The 24,555-nt window shown below is 50.9% G+C and overlaps 2 protein-coding genes across 5 annotated transcripts; both read left to right on the forward strand.

Annotated features, from left to right (window-relative positions):
- The first annotated feature begins 593 nt into the window (after positions 1 to 593).
- PTCRA (pre T cell antigen receptor alpha) lies at positions 594 to 6,029 on the forward strand. 2 transcript variants are annotated; one of them, XM_044237364.1, is made up of 5 exons: positions 594 to 780; positions 2,912 to 2,971; positions 3,559 to 3,879; positions 4,778 to 4,822; positions 5,455 to 6,029. In XM_044237364.1, the coding sequence occupies exons 1-5, from the start codon at positions 723 to 725 to the stop codon at positions 5,760 to 5,762; spliced, it is 792 nt and encodes a 263-aa protein (XP_044093299.1). In that variant the 5' UTR covers positions 594 to 722; the 3' UTR covers positions 5,763 to 6,029. The 2 variants fall into 2 exon arrangements, with proteins under 2 accessions (XP_044093299.1, XP_044093289.1); XM_044237354.1 differs by lacking the exon at positions 594 to 780 and adding an exon at positions 1,807 to 2,034.
- Positions 6,030 to 7,983: 1,954 nt separating this feature from the next.
- Positions 7,984 to 17,795, forward strand: CNPY3 (canopy FGF signaling regulator 3). 3 transcript variants are annotated; one of them, XM_044251043.1, is made up of 7 exons: positions 7,984 to 8,214; positions 13,110 to 13,233; positions 13,750 to 13,820; positions 13,877 to 14,007; positions 16,641 to 16,763; positions 17,024 to 17,141; positions 17,490 to 17,795. In XM_044251043.1, the coding sequence occupies exons 1-7, from the start codon at positions 8,052 to 8,054 to the stop codon at positions 17,702 to 17,704; spliced, it is 945 nt and encodes a 314-aa protein (XP_044106978.1). In that variant the 5' UTR covers positions 7,984 to 8,051; the 3' UTR covers positions 17,705 to 17,795. The 3 variants fall into 3 exon arrangements, 2 of the variants coding, with proteins under 2 accessions (XP_044106978.1, XP_044106966.1); XM_044251031.1 differs by lacking the exon at positions 13,750 to 13,820 and having other exon boundaries at positions 13,911 to 14,007; XR_006384957.1 differs by lacking the exons at positions 17,024 to 17,141; positions 17,490 to 17,795 and having other exon boundaries at positions 13,750 to 13,807; positions 13,911 to 14,007; positions 16,641 to 16,727.
- The last annotated feature ends 6,760 nt before the right edge of the window (positions 17,796 to 24,555 follow it).

Raw genomic sequence — 24,555 nt, forward strand, 5'->3', positions numbered from 1 at the left:
TTTAAAGATTTTATTTATTTATTTGACAGAGAGAGATCACAAGTAGACAGAGAGGCAGGCAGAGAGAGAGGAAGAGAAGCAGGCCCCCTGCTGAGCAGAGATGCGGGACTCGATCCCAGGACCCTGAGATCCTGACCTGAGCCAAAGGCAGCGGCTTAACCCACGGAGCCACCCAGGCGCCCCAATAAATTCTGTTTTTAAATGGGTGGGTATGGGTGGGTGTGGGTATGAGGTGTTGTAATAACATGGAAATGAGTGTGTTGGGCTTTGGGGCTATAGTAAGACCAGTCTGCCCCCTGCCATCTGTTGGCCTCGAGCAGGTCATTCCATGTCTCTGAGCCCCAGTTGTCTCATGTGCGACGGAGCTCACAGCTGCTGGGGGGTGGAGTGACGAGCTGAATGGAAGGCTCAGGGTGCTGCCTGGTGCCCAGTATCCCATAGGTGGCTGAGCCAGTGACTGGGAAAGGGCTTTGCAGACCGTGCTGTGCTCTTCAACCAGGAGGGAGTAGGGAGTGGGAGGGGCACCCTGAGTTGCTGGGCCCCTGAGAGAGGACCGGGTTTGAGGGCCAGGGTGGAGGCAGGAGGGGCTCCTCACCGGGAAACGGCTCTGGCTCGTGGTGGAACAGCTGGGCCTGCTGCCTGGGAGACAGTCTTGCGGGCGCCTCCTCCCACAGCCCACACCTCAAGTCTGCAGCTGGGTCCTGCCTCCTCTCAGGAGGGCCATGGCCAGGACCTGGCTGCTGCTTCTCCTGGCCCTCGGATGTCCAGCCCTGCCCACAGGTGAGCCCCCTCCCCGCCTCCCTCTCTGTGCCCCATTAGTTGGCCCAACCCCCTCCCCCAGCTCTGGTACTCCCTGGGTAGGCGAGCGTCTCATCATAAGCCCACCATTTCCTTCCCCATCATCTTCTGCCTTCCAGCTGCCTCACCCTGGGGCCCCGAGTCCGATCCCTGGAGTCTGCTGTGCTGGAGTCCCTGGTTGGGCAGTCGCCTCTTGGAGGTGTAGAGACATGACAGCAAGCTGGATAGACTTCCAGGGAGGGTGGAGATGGGGTAGCCTGGGCTGAGACAGGGCAACGTTGTAAGGTCATCTCCTGTCCTTCCTGTCCCGGGCTCCTGCCCTCAGATTGCCCTATTCCCACAGGGCTCAAAATGTCTCATGTTCACTCCCTGCTCCCCCTTCTCAGTAGGCTCTCAGGGGAGGTTGCAAGGCCCCAGTGACTTCTCAAGGGTATTACCCTCAGTCCTTCAAAGATCGAGGATGGGGTCAAAGGACTTGTGTTTAGAGGCGACAATTCCAGCTTCATCTATAAACATGCACGTATTTGCATGTATGTGTTGGGGGAAGGTCATCTTTGATCTAAAGCTGGCCCCCAGTATTTTCACAAGCTCTCCCTTGCTAGGGAGATAAACCACATCCACGTGGAGCAGGAAGAGCCCATGGCAAGAGGTCCGAGCTCTGAGAAGGAGGCAGCTAGGGTGAGGAGAAGCAATCCCTGGCAGCTTCGTGGAGCAGGCACATGCTAAACTCAAGCTGGGGAAAGCATCTGTATAAGTGAAGAGGCTCAGGAGCTCGAGGGTCCTGGAGCTCACTCTTAGCTTTCTCTGTCCCCTTTGTTTGCCATGTCTTATTATATCAGCATTGATAATAATACTAATACTTCTCTGCCAAGGTGTTTGACATTCATGATCTTTTTTCTTCACAACAATTTTACTGGGCTGGTGTTATTAACCTCATTATATGGATGCAGCAATTAAGGTTCAATAAATTAAGCAGACAAGTTGGGAGTCCACCCAACTCTGCCTGAGGCCATGTCCCAGGCTTGATGCACTGTGTCATGTAGCAAAATCTTAGTCATCCTTCCAAGTGGGGTGGTCTACGGGAGTGGGAGTCAGAGACCCGAGTTCAAACCCTGAGTAGGCTGCTTACCATCCACATGCTTCTAGATCTGTTCTTTGACCTTCAAGAAACCTTTCCTGAGCACCCTTCTCTGACCTCCCCACAAGATCCACCGGTGTCCTTTCCTGCATCCTGGGGTAATTCTTTATTCTTTTATTCTTTTTTTTTTTTTTTTAAAGATTTTATTTACTTATTTGAGAGAGAGAAACAGCTAGCAAGAGAGAGCACAAGCAGAGAAGAGAGGGAGAAGCAGACTCCTTGCCGAGCAGGGAGCCCCATGTGGGGCTCGATCCCAGGACCCTGGGATCATGACCCAAGTCAAAGGAAGACACCTAATGACTGAGCCACCCAGGCACCCCGCCCTTTTAAAAAAATTTTTTTTAACTATAAACTATAGTTTATAAAGTTTATAAACCATAAACTTTAAACTATAAACTTTAAATAATAAAGACATACACTTGAAATGGGTAAATTGTAGGGTGCCTGGGTGGCTCAGTTGGTTGGGCATCTGCCATTGGCTCAGGTCATAATCCCAGAGTCCTGGGATAGAGTCCCACATCATGCTCCCTTGCTCAGTGGAGAGCCTGTCTCTCTCTCTCCCTCTGCCTGTCCCCTCCAACTTGTGCTCTCTGTCTCACTCTCACTCTCTATCTCAAATAAATAAATAAAATCTTCAAAAAAAAAAAAAGAAATGGGTGAATTGTATAGTACATAAAGTATATCTGAACAAAGATCTTTAAAAAATACTTTAGGGGCGCCTGGCTGGCTCAGTCAGTACAGCATGGGACTCTTGGTCTCTGGGTTGTGAGTTGGAGCCCCGCGTTGAGTGTAAAGATTACATAAAAATAAAATCTTAAAAAAAAAAACCAGACCTACAGAAAAGAACTGACAATGATTAAATAAACACTTATGCATGTCCCATTCAGATTAACAAATGGTTTACATTTTGCCATATTTGAATCAGATAAAAGAAACAAAAAGTTACATTCAAAACCCTCTTTAATCTCCTTCCAGATCTTATTTCCTTCCCTTCCCCGCCAGTGGTAACCACCCTCCTGAGGCTGGCACGACCAGGTATTGTAAGAATTTGTTGCTGCATCTGCTATCTTTCCCCTGGGACTGCACTCCTTGAGGGCAGGGCCAATGTCTTCATCAGTGTTACATCCCCAGTTCCTGGCACAGATAGGTTGAGATAGGATAGATGGGTGAGGGATGGATGGATGCCTGGAAGCATGGACAGAAACATGGATGGAAGGTAAAAAGAGTAGATGTGGGGTGCCTGGGTGGCTCAGTGGGTTAAGCCTCTTGCCTTCGGCTCAGGTCATGATCCCGGGGTCCTGGGATGGAGCCCCGCATCAGGCTCTCTGCTCAGCAGGGAGCCTACTCTCCCCTTCCCCTCTGCCTGTCTCTCTGCCTACTTGTGATCTCTCTCTGTGTCAAATAAATAAATAAAATCTCAAAAAAAAATAGTAGATGTAGGAAGGATGGTTGCTGGGGGAAGGATGAATGAACAGACGGGCAAATGCAAGGAGAGAGGAATGAATGAGTGGATGGAAGGAGAGATGGATGATGGAAAGCAAACCCAGATGGAAGGATAGAAGCCCATTATGGGAAGCTGGCAGGGACAGACCGGCCCCCCACAGGTGCATGCTCTCTTGCAGGTGTGGGGGGCACACCGTTCCCCTCTCTGGCCCCGCCGATCACGCTGCTGGTGGACGGGAAGCAGCAGACACTGGTGGTCTGCCTGGTCCTCGATGTTGCACCCCCAGGCTTTGGGGGCCCCATCTGGTTCTCAGCTGGCAATGGCAGCTCCCTGGATGCTTTCACCTACGGCCCTTCCCCAGAGGCTGACGGCACCTGGACTAGCTTGGCTCAGCTCTCTCTGCCCTCCGAGGAGCTGGCAGCCTGGGAAAACTTGGTCTGCCACACAGGGCCTGAGGCTGGTGACCGCAGCCAGAGCACACGGCCCCTACAGCTGTCAGGTGGGGACGGAGCTGGGGCCCCTGTGGATGCTCCCTGCCCACACACTCTGGAAACAGGATATGCTGGGAGACAGGGCAGGATCCCACGGGGGGCATGGTGGGTGTCCCTGTGCCAACTCTCCAAATGAGGCGATGCCTGGGTTCGGAGCAGGGTGGCCTCAGGGCCCTGAGTCTTGGGTTTGCAACTCCTTCAAATATCCAGGCCTCAAGTATCTCCTTCAAATCCAGGTTCTGAGGCATGACCTCCAAGAGTTAATTACACTGCCTCCCTCCTATTACCTTGGATTGGTATCTAGATTTATGTAGCTAAGGTTAATATCTGTATCACCCTATCTATGACACCTGACCTAACAGAACCAAATGACAATCAAATAACACAATGCTACCATCTACTTATTGACTACACTGTGCCAGGCACTGTTGGAAACACCTCATATTCATGAAGAAAATCATATTATTTTCCCAATTTTACAGGCCAGAGATGTTTAAGGGACGTGTCCAAAGCCAGCTGTTATTATTACTAGATGACTGGCTTCCTGGTTTTGGATTATGGTAGTTTTGGCATCTTTCAAATGGGAATGTTTGTTGAATAAATGCCCTGCCTTTCAAAGGAGGCTGCTAAGAATCCAAGTCCTCGTCTAAAAGTGCTGAGAGACCTCAGCTTCCCTGGGGAGGGGCTGGGAGAGGGAACAAAGAATAGTGGACAGTGGAGACAGAGAAAGATCTGAGTCCCTGAGAGACATTGTAGCAAATGGGCTCATCTTTCCTGGTGCTTGTTCATTTGTCCATTTATGCAACTTGCCATGCATGGCTGCCCCCTGCCAGGCCTGGGGCACAGAGCTTGGGTGGATGGCAGAGCCCATCCCAAAAGACTCATTCTCTTCCTCTTGGCTGCCAGGAGAGGCTCCCTCAGCCAGGACCTGCCTCTGGGAGCGTCTAAGGGGTGAGTACTGGGGACCAGGATCTTCAGCCTGTTTGGGTCTGGCATGACGGTCCCACTCGTGTTGGGGTCGGGGGGCGGCGTGGTGGGTGGTTCCTGAAGAGGCTGCCTTGCTGGGTTGGGGCACTGACAAGCCTGGGCTTCAGTCTATCTACGGGTAGATGGGGGTGGATCCTATGACCCCAGACTAATTCCTGGCCACCAGTTGAAAAGCGTAGGCGACAGCTAACAGATGGCTCTGTGAAGCTCTCTCCGGGCAGCCCAGATAGATGGTGTCAGCGTCAGAGCCCTGAGAGACCAGACCACCCACCAGACAGAGTACTGAGTCCAGTTCTACTTCCGCACATAGAGAATAGGGGTCCGGTTCCTCTCTGTGTCAGATGCTAATCCCTGCTTGGCCTGCATCCCCCTGGTTTTGGGAGAATAAAATAAAATGAAGGCTAGGAAGGAATGTGTTACTATTTACAATTAGAGCGGAGGCTAGACACCAAGGAGGACTTTCCCAGGCTTTGGGGAACGGCGGGGAGGAGGAATGGCAGGGGCGGAGGACAAGGCCCCTGCTCCCCGGAGAACTTTCTCGGGAGGGTGGGGCTGAAGCCAGCCTCTGGTCCTAACCGCTCGTCTCTGTCCCGCAGGGACGCGGGGCCAGGCCCTGCGGCTGGGGGCGCTGAGGCTGCTACTCTTCAAGCTGCTGCTGTTGGACGTGCTCCTGACCTGCAGCCGCCTCCGCGCCCCACCTTCCGCGCTGGGGGACCCCGGGCTCCCCGCGCCACCCACCTGCCGGCAGGCGCCCAGTGGTCTCGCGCAGCCTCCGCCCGCGGGCGGGCCCTCAGCCCTCGCCGCCTGGATTGGTGGCTGTGCTGGAGGGGCCACCGGCCCAGGGCTCACCGTACCCGCCCCGCTGGCGCCGCAGCCCCACCGTTCTGGCCAGGAGCCCCCCTAGAGCCCAGGCTGAAGGAGGGGACGCTCTCTACCCATCGAGCTTGGGCCCGGTGCTCATGAGCCTCCCCGAAATTCCTTCCTTAAGGCTTGCAGTATTTGTTTGTGACCTGCCTTCTCCTGCAGATGGAAGTTTCCGGGGCAGGGCTCTGTCTCCTGTCCCAGACTGAGGCCTTCTCAGGGAGGAGGGTGGTATGCCACAGGTATTGAGACATTTGAGGGGCAGAGAACTGAGAACAATTAAAGGAGAACGTAAATGACACAAACGAAACATCTGAATTCATGTCTGCCCTGGGAGGAGGGAATCTGGCAAATTTTGAAGAGCCAGAAATCTGGGAACTTTCCCTTGAGGAAGAGGGCTTCCTGAGGGTGAGACTCTAGAACTGCAGAGTGATGCCAGGGTTTGGGGAGGATGCTGTCCTACCTCTGTCTCCTCCCACAGCCAGGGAGAAAAGGCCTCCACTCTGTTTCCTCAACCTGGCCCAGCCTCTGTGAGAGGTCAGGGCGAGGAGCCCAGGAAGTCAGGAAGGTGGGGTGCTGGGCCCCACATGAAGAACAGGGCCAGGATCCCAGGGTAGCAAGATCATGTACAATGCCAAGAGCATGGATGTTAATTCCAAACTTACACCTTATTAATCAATTAAGGGTCATTATTCATTTAACAAATATTCATTGAGAATCAGGCCTGAGTCAGGCACTAAAGAAATTTTTTTTGTTTGGTTTCTTTCTTTCTTTTTTTTTTTTAAGATTTTATTTATTTATTTGAGAGAGAGAGCAAGTAAGAGAGAGCATGAGAGGGGAGAAGGTCAGAGGGAGAAGCAGACTCCTCGAGGAGCTGGGAGCCCGATGCAGGACTCCATCCCAGGACTCCGGGATCATGACCTGACCCAAAGGCAGTTGCTTAACCAACTGAACCACCCAGGCGTCCTGTTTCTTTCTTCCTTTTTTAAAAGATTTTATTTATTTATTTGACAGAGAGATAGACAGCAAGAGAGGGAACACAAGCAGGGGAGTGGGAGAGGGACAAGCAGGCTCTCCACTGAGCAGGGAGCCTGATGGAGGGCTCGATCCCAGGATTCCCTAATCATGACCTAAGCTGAAGGCAGAGGCTTAAAGACTGAGCCACACAAACGTCCTTGTTTTGTTTCCTGAAAAGGGCTCTTGTGCTGAAAATATATAAGGCCCCCACAGTATAGTGTGTGGCCTGTTTCTCCAGCACTGGCAGGAGATCCAGGCTTTCCAGGGGTTTCTCTCTCCAGTAACAACTCTCAGGAATCTTGGGAGCTTTCACCTGAACCTAGGTGCCTCCTGGGCAGCACCGGACAGTCGGCTGGACCAGTGGTTCTACCTTAGTCTTCTTTCCCCCAAGGCGGTGATAGCAAACTATGCTCTAACAGCTCAGGGGCAGTCCAAGCAGCCCCAAAGACCCAGAAAGTCCTCCTCTTGATGATACAGCAGATGGGGCCCCACGGAGCATCTCCTCGTGTCAGGCACCCTGTTATTGCTGGGGAGATGGAAGGGAAATACAATCGTAATTCGTCAAATCCTTGTTTTGCGGAGGAAGGCAGAAAGGCAGGAAGGAGGGAAAAAGAAAAGAAACTGAGGCTCAGAAAGGAGGCGACTTGTTCTAGCTCTCAGGGGACCAATCTAGGATTACTTGGCACTAAGACAGTTTGAAGACTGGGGACTGTTTGCGTAGCCAAGGTCTCACCCGCAGCGCCTACTAGAGATTAGCAATTACAACAATAACAACAACGATAATAATAACAAAATTTAAAAACAGGTGCTTAATAAGCATTTGCTGCATTACGACCCCAGGAGTGAAGTGACGTGCAAGGAGGCGGAGAAGGCCGAAAAGACTGTCTTCCGCACCTCTACCAGATCCAAGAGTCGGACCTCCCATTCACCGGCCAGACCGCTACTTCCCGCCTCCGCGTCGTAGTCCTCCAGGCCCTCCCAGAACATCCGTTAGTGGGTGGGGAAAGATGCTGCCATAGGTCACTGAGGACACCATGAGCTCTCTCATTGGTCAAGACTGAAAAAAGATCGCCCTCCCATTCGCTGCAGGGCAAGCCCCGAAAAGCCCATTGGCTGCGTAGTCCGCGGGCCTTCTTGGGCTCTGGGGGCGGGCCGAGGTGGCCGGAGGCAGCAGCGGGTGGGGGCGGGGGGCTCCCTGTTGCCCTGGTTACGCCGAGGCACGTGTGCAGTCCCGGAAGCGGCTGCGGGAAGCTGCTCAGCGCGCGCCGCGGGAGGAAGCGCAGCCGGGTCCGCTGGGGTCGGGTCCGGCTGGACCATGGAGCCGTTGCCTGAGCTCGCGCCCCGGCCCGGGCCCCGCTGTCTTCTGCTTCTCTCCCTGCTACTGTTGCTGCTGCTGCTACTGCCGGCCCCGGAGCTGGGCCTCGGCTCCGCGCACGCCGAGGAGACCGACTGGGTTCGACTTCCCAGCAAATGCGAAGGTGAGGGGGCGGGGCCCCCGGGGAGAATCCCGCCAGAGAGGCGGGGCGTGCGGAGTCGAGGGCGGGGGGATGGAAGGGCCTTGGCTCCCTGAGCAGGAGGATCCTCTTCATTTACTGAAGCTACTGTGTGCCTGGCACTGTGCTGGACGCTGGGGACGCGGGGGGCGGGGCAAGAGATCAGGTCTCGGGTTACCTGGAGCTCTCATGCCGGTGCAGAAGAAGCAGTTACGATCCAGGCATCTAATCTAGCCCAGAGGGGGCTGGGGGGTGGGGGGGAGGCTGTGTGGGGAGGGAAGTCAGGAATTCGTACAGGAGGACCAAACCGTAATTAGGAGTCAGTTGGGCGAAGAGACATGAAAAGAGGGAGTCTCTCAGGAAACCGCAGATAAAGAGGCCTACAGGCTCAGAAGCAAAGGACAAGTTTGAGGAACTGAAAATGTCCGTATGACTGTCCTTAGGAAGGGCCCTCACCACAAGCTATCTGTGTAATTGATAGACTCCACCACTAGCGTTAAGCTCCTCGAGGACAGGGACCTTGTCTCAGATATTTATTCACACAGTGCCTGGTGGGCATCCAGGGAATATTTTTGAAATAAAGACAAACACGTGGGGGCTGCGGGTGGGTGTGGAGGAAGGAGAAGGGTCTGAGGCCTATGGGGAGAAAAATAGGGCCACTTTGGGATAAGAGTAGATCTAGCCTGGGAGAATTTGGTGAGAGAGGAGGATTTTAGGAATCAGGAGAAAGTGTATCCCAAAGATACAGGGATGGAGGCATAGACTTCAGAGAGAGAAAAATACCACCAGCACCCAGCCAGTGATGCAGGACTATGAATGGGCTACCTTTTCTCCCCGTCCCCGGCGCCCCCCCCCATCCCCGCACCTCCCCTACCGGCACACCATTTCTTTTTTCTAGGCAAACCTTCACAGTCACTCCTTCCTTGCCATTTCCATAACCCCAGACCCCTCCGAAAGTTGGCTATAAATCTGTTTCATCCCAGAAACAGCAGGCCAGATGTTCCCTAAGCACTGGGAAGTAGGGATGGGGTGGATTGGGACACATAATCCTTTCATTTGAGAAATGAAAGATGAAATGAGCTGACTTCACTGGGAGGGCTTGCAGTGTGGGTTCTAGCCTGTACCTTGTCCCTCTCTTCCATAAATAGGAAGGCAGAGAGTTGGGATGCTTTCCTTTCACTCTTGCTCTAGTCCTAACCTATATGGTATGGTTTGGAGGTTTCACTTCCTCTCTGTTTTCTATTCTCATAGCCTGAGAACCTCACATTTCTTTCCCTTAGGAGGCATTCACAGACTCAGAAGCATAGAGCTGGCAAACATCTTAGAGATCATTCTAGTCCAGCCTCATTTTGTAGGTAATAGGTAAAGAATAATTTCTTTTATTTTTTAAAAGATTTTATTTATTTATTTGTCAGAGAGAAAGGGCACAAGCAGGTTGCAGGGGAGAGGGAGAGAGGCAGAGGTAGAAGCAGGCTCCCCGTTGAGCAGGGAGCTGACTGGGGACTCCATCCCAGGATGCTGGGATCATGACCTGAGCTGAAGACAGACGCTTAACTGACTGAGCCACCCAGACATCCCGATAAAGATTAATTTTAAAGGAATTTTCAGTTACAGGATGGCTTGGCAAACTCTTAGGCTCTTCTTAATAGTGTATTTGCTCTTACTTATCATTGTTGCAACTTTATTATTAAATGCTGACTGTGTCTGGTCCACAAAGCGTGCCTCCTGGCTCCAAAGCCTGAGTAAAATAGGCCTTGGCACAGAGGAAGGAGGACCTGCCTGGAAAAAGAGTAGGTGGGTATCCATTGAGAGTCTGGGGTCTGTGCCATGAATCTCCTCCAAGTCTAGTTCTGGGTGGGATCCCCAGAGGGAGTCTTGAGGAGGTAAGGTTTGGAAGAGTTGAGAAGCAGGGTTGTGGTTGATGGAGAAAGGAGGTTCCAGCTCCCCAGAGCCTGGAATCCTACACACTGAGGGCGTGGGAGAAGGGGGCAAAAGCCAGAAAAATGATGAGCTTACCCAGAGTGCAGAACAGAGAGGGGGAGGGGGACAGGTGTTCCTGGCTAGAGAGCCAGGGAGGTGAGTCGCCTCAATTCGTGGCAGACTCTGAGATCACATGGAATTTTTCATGTGTTCCAAGTTCTCCAAGCCATATATTAAATGTGTATGTTATAAAATTTTACCAAGCAAGCCTTCGGGGGATGGTTTTGTTTTTGTTTTTTGGTTTCAGGTTTTTTTTTTGTTTTTTTTTTTTAAGATTTTATCCATTTATTTGACAGAGAGAGATCACAAGTAGGCAGAGGGGCAGGCAGAGAGAGAGAGAGAGGAGGAAGCAGGCTCCCTGCTCAGCAGAGAGCCCGACACGGGACTCGATCCCAGGACCCCGAGATCATGACCTGAGCCGAAGGCAGTGGCTTAACCCACTGAGCCACCCAGGCGCCCTGGGTGGGGGGGGTTTGATGGTAAATTGGTCTCTATCAAATTCTGCTGTCAGCATTACAACAATACTAATGGCATTTAGCCTACAGATCATATTTGTTCAGAGGCATCAGAAGCTGCTCCACCACAAATACAATCTCTTGGCAATATTTAAGTATCTAACACAGAGTCCCAAACTAGGGGAATATAGAGAAAGTGCAATACGTGATACTCACTTTGTGTACCCTTATAGTTGGGGAGACACAAAGTGACCAAGAGCTCTTAGAACATGGATCCTGTAGAGACCCAGATGAAATCAGAACAGGTCGCAGGAGGGCCCAGAAGAGCTTTGCAGAAGGAAGAGGCTTTATTTATTTTTTTAAAAGATTTTATTTATTTATTTGAGAGAGCCATTGAGAGAACGAGTAGGAGGAGGGACAGAGGGAAACCAGTGCCCCAGGAGGAGGTTTTTATTTTTTTATTTTAAAGATTTTATTTATTTATTTGAGAGAGTGAGAGAGCATGAGGAGGGAAAGGTCAGGGGGAGAAGCAGACTCCCTGCAGAGCAAGGAGCCAGATGCAGGACTCGATCCTGGGACTTCAGGATCATGACCTGAGCCAAAGGCAGTCGCTTAACCAACTGAGCCACCCAGGTGCCCCAAGAGGATGTTTTTAAAGTGAGGTTGTGGGACGCCTGGGTGGCTCAGTCAGTTGAGCGTCTGCCTTTGGATCAGGTGCTGATCTTAGGATCCTGGGATTGTCCCCTATGTTAGCCTCCCCACTGAGCTGGGAGTCTGCTTCTCCTCTCTCCCACCCCCCACCTCGTGCTCTGGTTCCTCTCTTTCTCTCAAATAAATAAATAAAAATATTTATTATTTATTTATTTAAAAGATTTTATTCATTTGACAGAGAGAGATCCCAAGTAGGCAGAGAGGCAGGCAGCAAGAGAGGAGGAAGCAGGCCGTCTGCAGAGCAGAGAGACTGATGCGGGGCTCGATCCCAGGACCCTGGGATCATGACCCGAGCTGAAGGCAGAGGCTTTAACCCACTGAGCCACCCAGACGCCCCAATAAAAATCTTTTTTAAAAAAATAAAGTGAGGTTGTAGGTCACTGGGTGGCTCAGTTGGTTAAGTAGCCAACTCTTGGTTTCAGCTCAGGTCCTCATCTCAGGGTCATGAGATTGAGCCCTGAGCTCTGAGTTTGAGCCTCACATCAGGCTCTGGGCTCAGTCTACTTGAGATTCTCTGCCCCTCCCTACCTACCTACCCCTGCTCATGCTTTTTCTCTCTGTCTCTCGCTCTCTCTTGGATAATATATGTTTTTCATTTGAGATCTTTCATCCTGTGAAAACTGCAGTTTGAGTTCTGTGTTTTTTTGGGTTGTTCAAGGAGGATTGAAAACCTGTAGCATGTCTCTCGCTCTCTCTCAAATAAATAAAATCTTTAAAAAATAATAATAATAAAAGTGAGGCTGGGAGAATGGGTAGAAAAGCCCATAGAAGGCATGAAGTGCCCTCCCAGGGCCTTGGGCAAATCTCACTTTCAGTGGCAATACTCCTTACGCACGGCGATCACTCCATTGGACTGTATGTAGCAGGGAGGAAACTGTTTTCAGCTGTGAATCCCCAGACAGTGCCTGGCACACAGGGGTTGCTTAGTAACCAAGGAAGAGTAAGAGGAAATGAGAGGATGAATGTAATAGAGTTGGTGGGAGCAAGGCCTTTGGAGGGGATGGAGCAGATGACCTTGGTAGGCTCAGAGCAATGGTGCCAGAACAGCATATGAAATCAAGTCATAAAACAGGCAGACCTCACATTTGGGGACAATGAGGGAAATTTGAATACGGACTGAGTATTAGGCGATATTGGAATTATTGTTCATTTTCCGAGGATCAGTATGTTTTTATGGTTGGTAGAAGAAAATCCCTATTCTCCAGAGATGCGTGAGGGCATTTTGAGGGGTGAAAGGTCATGTTGTCTGCTACTTACTTTCAGAATGGTTTAGCAAAAACAGTGTATATGCTGTTGAGCTATATTACTGTATTATTCTGTTATTTTATTTCTTTTTTTTGTTGTTGTTATTTTATTTCTTATACTGGAGAGAGATTGTGGCAGATCATGAACAAACTGTTGAAATGAGTGGAAGGTGTATAATTACTCGTACTCATTCAGCTTTTTTATATGTTTGAAAATTTAAAATGATTACAGGGGGTGGAGGGGGCAGGCAGCAGCTGGGAGAAATGGAGTCAGTAGGATAAGGGCCGGGATTGGACAGGGAGCAGCGAATCTTGGAGCCGAGTGTCACCCAGTGACCTCCACGTGATGGTCTGGGGCTAACTCCTTTCCTGGCCTGAGTGTTGACCCCATCTGGAGAGGCACCCACCGTGGCATATCTGGCTGGGAGCTAGCTCCTTCCTGTCAGACTCACATAGGCTCAGTGGGCTGTCCTGTGTCTCCCGCCCCCAGTGTGTAAATATGTCGCCGTGGAGCTGAAGTCTGCTTTTGAGGAGACAGGAAAGACCAAGGAAGTGATCGACACAGGCTACGGCATCCTGGATCGGAAGGCCTCCGGCGTCAAATACACCAAGTCGTAAGTGAAGGGGATTACCCACTGGCCTGGACTACTTTGTTCCTAGAGGTTTCAGTCACGTGGAATTCCCTCTCCCTCCCAGCCAGGCAAACCCACCAAAGGGAGGCAGTTCTCACCAACACCTGAGTTTGCCCGCAGGTTTTACCCCAACTAATTGTGGGATCTTCATAAATCGCTTCCTTCCACTGAGCCTCAGACTTGTCAAAGACTCTGTCAAAGCAAGGTGGTTCCACCTTATCTCATCCCAGACTCTTGGATTTCATGGGCCAATGCAATTTAAAAAAAATATTGATAACATAGGATTACCCACTTTTAATTTTACCAGAAATAAATATTAAAAATAAGCCCCCAAAAAACCTTCATCAGCCATGATCATCCTTTCAAAATAAAATATTTTGACATCAAAATTTAATACATTTTGCCTTAGAAAAACATTTAAATATTGAGTCACTTTGCTTTATAAAGGATGCCTTCCCATAGAGCTGTTACATTTTGTCTCTCTGGTCTGTGTTCCAGCATTTCAGAGCCCCCAGACCAGATGACCTATCTTCCTTCCAGCTCTGACTTCCCTTTGGTGAGATGCACAGGTGTTGGGGTAGCAGGGCTGGAGGGACGGAAAGCTAATCCGCTGGGGCTGGGAAAGGAGCTCAGTCCCTCTTGTGCTCCTGTCTCTGCAGGGACTTACGCTTAATCGAAGTCACTGAGACCATCTGCAAGAGGCTCCTGGACTACAGCCTGCACAAGGAGAGGACCGGCAGCAACCGGTTTGCCAAGGTTGGATTTGTGCTTGTCCTTCGCCACAGGGCAAGGCCTGCATGTATCTAAGTGGTCTGTTGTTGTGGTTGTGATCCTGGTTAGGGAGCTTCTGTCCTTCGCCTTGTCCCGATCTTTACCGACTACTGCTTGCATATCTCGCCTCCTGAGTGCCCTGACTTTCCAGTGGCGATAGGTACTTTTTTTTTTTTTTAAAGATTTTATTTATTTATTTGACAGAGGTCACAGGTAGGCAGAGAGGCAGGCAGAGAGAGAGGGGAGGAAGCAGGCTTCCTGCCGAGCAGAGAGCCCGATGTGGGGCTCGATCCTAAGACCCTGGGACCATGACCTGAGCCGAAGGCAGAGGCTTTAACCCACTGTGAGCCACCCAAGTGCCCCGGTACTTTTTTTTTTTTTTAAGATTTTATTTATTTATTTGACAGAAACAGAGCGAGAGAGGGAACACAAGCAGGGGGGACCAGGAGGGGGAGAAACATGCCTCCTGCCAGGCAGAGAGTCCAACTCGGGGCTCAGTCTCAAAGTCCTGGGATCATGACCTGAGCTGAAGGCAGATGCCCAAGGACTGAGCCACCCAGGTCCCAGTGAACTGGGCCCTCCCTCACCCTCCCCATCTGAAATGCGCCCCCCCTCCCGTGGAGGCCTGACCACTGACTCAGGGAGAGCTCAGACTGCAGTGTTATGGGGTTTAGAGGAGATGTCAGAAGACACAGCAGGGTTGAGGGCGGCAGTGATCACCTTATCCCTTTAGGCCCACAGGGCACTCACCTGGACCTCTGTCAGGGTTTCTGTGTGACATTTAATGCACTTACTCTGTGCACAAATGCCTCTGTCCCTGAAGAATGAGCTTCAACATTTTCAGTGCCAGGCCCATATGGTAAGAGACTTGCCTCGCATACTTCTCCACCAAGTACCCTTCTCGTGGAGTCTTTTAGTTAGAAATCCCTGGGGAACCTAGAGGGATAGTCTTAAGCAGCAGAAATCTTAGAGACTTTATCTTTAAGATTTAGGGGCACCTGGGTAGCTCAGCTGGTTAAGTGGCTGACTCCTTTTTTTAATTTTTAAATTTTTTTTTTTTTTTGAGATTTATTCATTTGAGAGAGAGAAAGCACAGGTGCATGTGCGCACTGGAGGGAAAGAGAAGGAGAAAGTCTCAAGCAGGGCGCCTGGGTGGCTCAGTGGGTTAAGCCGCTGCCTTCGGCTCAGGTCATGATCTCAGAGTCCTGGGATCGAGTCCCGCGTCGGGCTCTCTGCTCAGCAGGGAGCCTGCTTCCTCCTCTCTCTCTCTGCCTGCCTCTCTGCCTACTTGTAATCTCTCTCTGTCAAATAAATAAATAAAATCTTAAAAAAAAAAAAAGAAAGTCTCAAGCAGACTCTGCTGAGTACAGAGCCTGATGCAGGGGTCCATGCCAAGCTTGATCTCACAACCCTAATGTGACCTGAGCCAAGACCAAGAGGTGGACGCCCAACTGACTGCCACCCAAGCATCTGACTCTTGATCTCAGCTCAGGTCTTGATCTCAGGGTTGTGAGCTCAAGCCCTGCAGTGGGCTCCATGCTGAGAGTGGAGCCTCTTTAAATAATAAAAAAATAAAATAAAGGGGCACCTGGGTGGCTCAGTCAGTTAAGTGTCTGCCTTAGGCCCAGGTCATAATCCCAGAGTCCTGGGATTGAGTCCACATCAGGCTTTTTGCTCAGGTGGGAGTTTGCTTCTCCCTTTGCCTCTGCTTGCCACTCCCCTTGCTCATTCTGTCTCTCTGACAAGTAAATAAATAAAATATTTTAAAAATAAAATAAAATTTATACAAATTTTGTACTCTTGTTTAGTAATAAATCCGTATTTTGCTTTGATATAAAAGTGTTTAAAACTGTTGTATATAGCAATAAAGTTAGAAGCACCCCACTCATTCACTGGTGGCTAAATAAATTGATACGGCCATTCGGTGGACAAAACAAAGAATGAGGTCGGCTCTTTATGAGTTGAATTCATATTGTTTCCAAAGTCTGTTAGTCAGTAAAAAAGGCAAAGGACAGAATAGTGTGGCTGACACCTACTGCCACTTGTATAAGAGGTGGGGGCAAGAGAGGATGATATATTTGTATGTGGATTTGCTTGTATTTGCATGCATCGCCTCTGGAAAGAAAGAGGAAATGGACAGTGTATAGATGGAGTCTCTGGGGAGAAGACCTACGTAGCTGGCAGAAATATTTTTGCAGAACTAGGCGTCCTCACTGCCTCACCTGCCCACTTCCGACCCAGGAAAGACACAAGCCCCAGGAAGAAGCCGGAGTCGGCAGTGGGTCTAGACATGAGGGAGTGTTCCTGGGCACAGTGAGGGGAAAGAGCCAGGACACACTTAATTCCTGGAAAAGGAGTATCCATTCAAAGGGCCTGAAGGCAAACAGCAGTCCTTTTTGGAAGGTTGAGGTGTGGGGAGCCATGGTGTGTGTGAGTGTGTAGGTGTGTAGGGGTTGTGGGGGGCAGGCCTGAAAGAGGGGAGAGGAAGGTGAAGTCAAGTATGAGAAGCCTTGGAGGGCCCTGACTCAGCTGGCTGGTCAGGCTTTCCAGCACTACCCAGAGAGGAGGGTGGGGGGTGGAGAATGCTCTAAGCCACTCAGACCCGCTGCCTCTTCCAGGGCATGTCTGAGACCTTTGAGACACTGCACAACCTGGTCCACAAAGGGGTCAAGGTGGTGATGGATATCCCCTACGAGCTGTGGAATGAGACCTCTGCAGAGGTGGCTGACCTCAAGAAGCAGGTACGGGCCTCTTAGCCCTCAGAGGCTGCCCTGCCTCACAGGGGAGTGTGGGGACCAAGTCTGTGGCTGAAGAAGGCCACCAAGAGTTGAGGGCGAGGGTTGGGGGGCTTTGGTCAAGTCGTCTCATCTCTCCAGCTTCAGTTTTCTCCGGGAATCACAGCCATCTGCCTGGCCTGCGGTGGTTTGTGAGACTCAGCTGAGCTCCGCCCGGAGCGAGTCCGTGCTGGGGCTTTGCCAATGCACCGTGTTGTGATTCGTAGTGTGACGTGCTGGTGGAAGAGTTTGAGGAGGTGATCGAGGACTGGTACAGGAACCACCAGGAGGAAGACCTGACTCAGTTCCTCTGCGCCAATCACGTGCTGAAGGGCAAGGACACCAGTGAGTGTGACGGCGGGAGAGGGCAGGGCGCTGTGCCCTCCGTTTTACTGCTCGCTCCCCCTCAGGGGAGGTGGGTATGAGGATGGAAGAGAAATAAGAAATAGAAGGCATCCTCGCATCTCTGCCCTTGGGGAGCTTGAGGGGACAGGGTGGAATAAGAGGTACTGAAAGCAGGTGCAGAACCACAGGAAGGGGATGCAGATACCCCTCCGGGGCCTCAGTGAGGCAGGCGACAGGGACTCCGCGGGGTGTCAGTTCTGCGTCCCTGCCCCCACCCTCATCCCCACCGTCCTTCAGTGCTCTGCTCCCAGCAAACCAATCCGTTGCGGGTGTTTCTCTTCACCCCAGGTTGCCTGGCAGAGCAGTGGTCCGGCAAGAAGGGGGACACAGCTGCCCTGGGAGGGAAGAAGTCTAAAAAGAAGAGCAGCAGGGTCAAGGCATCGGGCGGCGGCAGCAAACAGAGGAAGGAGCTAGGTGGCCTGGAGGAAGACCCCAGCCCCGATGAGGATGAGGGCATCCAGAAGGCGTCCCCTCTCACACACAGCCCCCCGGATGAGCTTTGAGCCTAACCCAGTGCCCCCTGAACCGAGACCCCTGACCTGGAACCTGAGGAATCCGGGACCCTGCTCTGGCTGGCAGACAGCTGTCCTGTTCCAGGCCCTGCCGGGTGGCTTGCCACCAAAAAAGACACAGGGTCAGGGAAGAACTCGCCTCCTCCCTCTACCAAGCGGCTCTCCTGACCCCAGCTTCGGGCAGGCCCTTCCACTTCCTGCCTGTGGGGGACTCCGGTGTGAACTCTGGAGGGGCAGGTGTGGGGCCCATGGGAGGGCACCCCAGCCTTCACCTCCCCTTCCTTCTCCCCGATGGGGAAGCAAGACTACAGGCCACCCCACCCCTGCTGACCCCTCCTGTGGACACCTGGCACTCTGCCCGGCCCTCCCCAGGGCTCACAGTAAAAACCTTTTGGCCTTTTTTGTTCCAATTTTTGAGTCCCCTCCAGCTCCTCAGAGAGGCCTGGAGCCCTTGTTGCTCTTTCTTGCCCCTTACCTTCCAGCCTTGGGAGGCCGAGGACAAAGAGACAGCTCCCATCCCCCCATCACTGAGGCTGGCCTGTCTGCTCTGGGGAACAGCAAGTGCAGGGAGGGCCCGGGTTGTTTGGAGACGTGGCCCAGCACAAGGCTTTGGACTGCCCCTCAGCTGCCCACTGAGCTGCCTTGGACTCACTGAGCTCCCCAGGCCAGGAGAGGCCTCACTTGTGCCCTGGGCACCTGGCTGCCTTCCATCCTCTCCTCTCTCCTGGAAGGCCTTCCCATTTGTTGTGTAAACTGTTTACTGATGACCCCACCAGATCCCGCCCTCCTTCCCATCTCCATCTGCTCTACCTGTTGATCTTGAACCTTGTTCCCTGATGACCACAACTTAGCACTCCGCTCTTTCTAATTGTTGTGCCCGGAGGGGAGGACACTCCAGTCCCCCAATGCAGGTTCCAGCATGTTCTCTGGGAGCAGAGAGGAATAGGAAGGCTGGCCTCAGGGAGAAGTTGCAGGAGACCCAGGCACCTCCCCATTCTGCCCTGAGGGCAGGGATCAGGGTGCTTGATAACAGTGGTAATGACAACTGTACACGCTCTCCCCCCCACACCCCGCGGGGCTTTAATGTGAACCCGTACAACTCCTGTGGGATACTGAGGCCCAAATGAAGTGACACGCCCGAAGTCCTGCTGTTAAGTGTACCTGGGGAACTCAGACTCAGGATTCAGCCTCTGGGTCCGTTGTGTTTCCACTACCCCATGGCTGCCACCTGGTACTGGCAGTGTGACCCACATTAAACTGGTTTGGCTTCTTAGCCACAACTCCACCCCTACCGGTAAACCTCCTCCCAAAGTAAAGGAGGAAGGAGCTATGGCTTCTTAGAAGGAGACAGTAGCAGGAGGTCCTGCCAGCACCATGCCCCCACCTGGCCCCCGGGGATCACCCCCGCAGACCCCTTCATGTTTCTGGCCTGGGCCTAGTGGGGTGCCCGAGACCCTGAATCCAGGGAAGTGCTCCAGGGTCTGAAATAACTGGGGGCAAGGGGCGCTCTCGTAGTCTGGGCTCAGGCCTTCTCCTGTGAGGTGGGACAGCGAGGGCCAGAGAAGGTGGAGCAAACTGGGAGCTGTTTTCCTCTGGTTGGTGAGGCTTTGGAAAGGTCCCTGGAGGATGATTCCTCTAGAGTTTAGCCCCCCTGCCCCCACCCATCTGTAGGATGGGTGCTTCCCCTGTTGAAGGTTCTGTGGGCAGTGAGATTCCAGTCAGAGACTCAGGTCCTGCCCTGGACTCTGGGGACTGGAGCTCAGGGCTGGGAAATGGTTTGCAGCCCCCTGGACTGTAGGATTTTGTGGCTAGTCTCTGATACCCCTGTTCTGTCTCTAACACACTGCACTTGAGTGCCTGGCTTATGTCCAGATCCAGAGCTTCACTGATCCCTAAAGTAGGATAGGACAAAGACTTATCCCTTTGCTGGGGTGTAGGCCTAGTGGCCCAATCCAGGCCCAGTCCCAGAGCAGAGGGCACATGGTGCTGTGACTGCTTTGCTCTTTGACCTGTGGCTGCTGTGGACAGCACCTTCTTCTCCCTACCCCCCAAAGGGCCGGACGTATTGCACACGCACTAACTTTCCACCCACCTACCCCAGCAGGCAACCGCCTCCCTGGCCCAGCCTCGAAGAGCCAGAGGCGAGATCCAGCTCCCCAGGTTTTTCTTTTCCTCTCCCCACCACACATCCAGACCTTTCCAAACCTGCCTCCCGCCTCCTGCTCTCCCACGCCCTGTCTCCATGAGGTGAGGGAGGGGTCTGGCTGAGCTCAGGTTAACCAGATTTTAGTCCCCTTATTGGAAATCCTGTTAGAACAGGATTTCTTTTTTTTTTTTTTTTTAATTTATCAGAGAGAGAGAGGGGGAGACTCAGAATGGCAGACAGAGGCAGAGGGAGAAGCCGGCTCCCTGCTGAGCAAAGAGCCCGATGTGGGACTCGATCCCAGGACGCTGGGATCATGACCTGAGCCGAAGGCGGCTGCTTAACAACTGAGCCACCCAGGCGTCCCAGAACAGGATTTCTTAAACTCACCTAAACATGAGTGTCACATGCAATGCCTGTTAGAGAGATGTCCGGGCCCATCTCATACTTGGTGGCTTAGGGACCTGCTTGTCTAACAAAGCTGTTAAGAGGAGGCCAGCTGGAGCCCACTCCAGCAGGAGGAGCACAGGGTGTTGTACAAAGAGGGGGCAGCAGGACCTCCATGAAGTCAATGTCAGGGTCTTGTTCTCAGAGGCACAGCCAGTCAGAATTCAGAGAGGATCAGTCTGTGGCAGAAACTTCCATCATCCAGAACCGCAAAGGCTGATGAACCAACTAGAAAGCCGGTTTCTGGGAGTGAAGTCTCAGGGGCAGCTGCCCAGGGACTTTGTGTTCATTTTATTTATTTTTTAGTTTATTTTGAGAGGGAAAGAGAATCTTGAGCAGGCCCCTCTCCGGGTGCGGAGCCCAACGAGGGGCTCAATCCTGCAGCCCTGAGATCATGATCTGAGTGGAAAGCTTAACCGACTGAGCCACTCAGGCCTTCCTCTGTATGTATTTTAAAGGCAATTTCTAGAAAAACAGTGCTCTTCACACCTTTGACTTCATCTTTTAGAAAGTCATGTATTTAATATAAATCTTAGGATAAGACACTTGGCTGCCAGAACATAATAAAAATTGGCAAACCCATGCTATTTGCAATAGGAATGACAGCCCCTCAGGTCCGGAATCTTTGTGCAGCACACAGCTGGCCACATGTCTCCAGTGGCCCTGCAGCCCCTGAGTTCACAAGTAAGAGCAAAATGCCTCTTCTGTTTTTTTAAAGGTTTTATTTATTTGACAGACAACAAGAGAGGGAACATAAGCCAGGGGAGCGGGAGAGGGAGAAGCAGACTCCCCACCAAGCAAGGATCCTGATGTGAGGCTTGGTCCCAGGACTTGGATCATGACCTGAGCTGAAGGCAGCTGCTTAACCAACTGAGCCACCCAGGTAACCCCCCCCCCCCCGCCTTTTTTTTTTTGTCTTAAAGCCTGGTTTTTTTTTTGTTTTTTTTTTTTTGTTTTTTTTTTTTGTGACAGATGCACAGCCCTCTCCTAACTGGTTGAGAGGAAGGCTCCGTGGGCTGCGCCTAGCAGCTGAAGCTGCTGAATCCCTCTTGAGCGTCCCCTGATGGCCCATTTTTTTCTAAGGAGTTTTGTGGCAATAACAGCAGGTGGTTTTTGAGTGTGGACCCTGCGAGGAGCCCAGCTTTCTGTGCTTTACATACTGATTTACCATAGCTATGGCCTGAAGCCCAGGGATTTCTAGAAACTACTGAGATAAAGCACATACAGGAAAGTATACCTAAGTATACAGCTCACTGGTTTTTTACAAACTGAATGCCCGAGTCACCACCACCCAGCTCCTGAAAAACATGATTACCAGTTCCCCCTCCCCACAGACACCTCTCCCACCACAGAAAGAACAGGGACTTTTGTCTGTTTTGTTCACTGGTCTATCCCCAGCACTTAGTCTAGTACCTGGCACAGAGTAGCTTCTTAGTAAGTAGCTGCTGAATGAATGAAGCACAGAAAGGTTAAGTAACTTCCCTAAGGTCACATTCTGTAAGTGGCCCAAGCAGGTTATGAGCCCCTGGTGGACTGGCTTTGATGTCCTGGGAGAGAGCCACAGTCCCATAGCACCCTGTGCTATGGGCTGGCTTGGGCACTAAACCCCCTTACATGGCTCTCTTCTAGAAGGCAGGCAGCTACAGTCTTAAGAGTTCAATGTGGAGAAGTAGGAGGGAGAGAACTTTCTTTTTTTTTCTTTTTTTAAGATTTTATTTATTTGACAGACATAGTGAGAGAAGGAACACGGCAGGGGGAGTGAGAGGGAAAAGCAGGCTTCCTGCTGAGCGGGGAGCCCAAAGTGGGGTTCAGTCCCAGAACCCGGGGATCATGACCTGAGCCAAAGGCAGACACTTAATGGCTATACCACCCAGGTGCCCCAAGGAAGGTAACTTTCAAACCTTTCTCCCTTTTCAGAGTTTACAGTTGTGTATAACTGAAAGCCAGCTTGACCCTCATGCTGCTCTCAAGGGCTGGCTTTTTTTATTTATTATTATTTTTTTTAAAGTAATCTCTGCACCCAATGTGGAGCTCAAACTTACAACCCCAAGGTCAAGAGTCACCTGCTCTGCTGACTGAGCCTGCCAGGGGCCCCTCAAGGGCTGGCTCCTGTTTAGTTTTTTGAAGAGGAACCCTAATTTATTCATTCTTTAAAATTGTATTCTCCATCGACTAAGGTTGTCCCAGCCAACAGAACTTAAACTTCTGTGAAAATGATTGTGATTCTTTATAAGGAGGTGTTGTTGCACATCGAGAAGGGAGAGAAGCAGGCTGAGCTCATTACCAATTCCAGAGATGGCAACACCTATCACCATCACCACCCCTAAATACATATAAACATGTAAAAGGTTCTCTGTTCAAAAAAGGAGAGAAACAGGGGCGCCTGGGTGGCTCAGTGGTTTAAAGCCTCTGCCTTCGGCTCAGGTCATGATCCCAGGGTCCTGGGATCATGCCCCGTATCGGGCGCTCTGCTCAGCAGGGAGCCTGCTTCCCCCTCTCTCTGCCTGCCTCTCTGTCTGTCAAATAAATAAATAAAATTTAAAAAAAAAAAAAAAAAGGAGAGAAACAAAAAAGACAAGGGGCACCCAGGTGGCTCAGTTGGTTAAGCTCTGACTCTTGATCTCAGCTCAGGTCTTGATCTCCCGGTCATGAGTTCAAGCCCCATGTTGGGCTCCATGCTGGGCATGGAGCCAACTTTAAAAACAAATAAACAAAACACTCAAAAAGTCGAATTTTTATTTTGTTAGGAATTACTCTCCAAAGTGGTCTTGGTATTTTACCATTCATTGCATCAAGACAGGATGGCATGTGCTAAGTCAGCTGTTTCAATAAGCAATGCTTGCTTAGCCTGTTACCAGGGCTCAAATAGTGTGTCATTTGAAGAAGAGCTCAGTGAGCAGATTGGTTTATACTGAAGAGGTCTTATTGGACTTTAGCACACCTTAAAATTGCTTATAACAAAGCACGAAATGGTCAAAGAAAACCTCTCTTCTTAAACATTGGTGGAATCCGGGCGCCTTCGGCTCAGGTCATGATCTCAGGGTCCTGGGATCGAGTCCCGCATCGGGCTCTCTGCTCAGCAGGGAGCCTGCTTCCCTCTCTCTCTCTCTCTCTGTCTGCCTCTCGGTCTACTTGTGATTTCTCTCTGTCAAAAAATAAATAAAATCTTTAAAAAAAAAAAACAAAAAAAAAACATTGGTGGAATCTTGCAGGTGCACTAAGTTTAATGGTAAAGGAGTGACCTTTCATTAGTGTGGCAATCCACCAATGTAGGGATCAATTTTACACTCACTTAACAGGACTTTATTAAAGCAAATTAGGTCTTATATGATACATTAAAAAGTCCGAAGAGGAATCCACCATGATCTATCTGTTAGCAGAGTCCATGTGGGTGGGTGGCTTCCCTCCCCTCCCCTCCCCCAGCGTCCCAGTGTGCAGTCTGGGGAGACATAGCAGACAAGAGGTTCCTTCCAGCAGCTTTGGGCTGGAGTTTAGAAACTGGCATCCATCCTCTGAAAAATTTCTACCTCGTCTTAATCTAAACAAAAACAGGATGCCCTTCACTTGTAGTTACCGTATGTACATACTTCACAATTCTAGGATTTTAATGTGTCCTCAAGTTGGAATAGCCTGGGAGTTGGTCCAGCTCCAGCTATAGTCCCAACCTAAGGTTTTTTGGAAAACATCACACATTTGGGGATGAAGAATTTACTCTTCTCAACTAATCCAGGGAAGCACTGCATTTTAAAAATACCCTCTATTTGGGGGACACCTGGGTGGCTCAGTGGGTTAAAGCCTCTGCCTTCGGCTCAGGTCATGATCCCAGGGTCCTGGAATTGAGCCCTGCATGGAGCCCTGCATCGGGCTCTCTGCTAGGTGGGGAGCCTGCTTCCTCCTCTCTCTCTGCCTGCCTCTCTGCCTACTTGTGATCTCTGTCAAATAAATTAATTAATTTTAAAAAACCCTTCTATTCTTATTTTCAGTTAAGTCAGACTGTAAATTGATTTAGAGTCTGTGATTGTCTCTTCCACAGCCCAACGCCTCACATTTAGTTTCTCTAAAATTCACTGAACTAACAGAACAAGAGGCAGTTGCAGTATGCATCCATGCACGGGGTGGGGGGGCATGACAATTTAGGGGTGCAGGACTGCAATTATTTGGTCTGTTTTGGTGGCAATTAAAGATTACAACACTTAGATAAAATTTTCTACCTTGTAAAATATCAAGAAATAACATCTTCATGTAGAGAAGA

Source organism: Neovison vison, chromosome 1 (assembly GCF_020171115.1).
Source record: "Neovison vison isolate M4711 chromosome 1, ASM_NN_V1, whole genome shotgun sequence".
In the NCBI taxonomy this organism is placed as follows: domain Eukaryota; kingdom Metazoa; phylum Chordata; class Mammalia; order Carnivora; family Mustelidae; genus Neogale; species Neogale vison.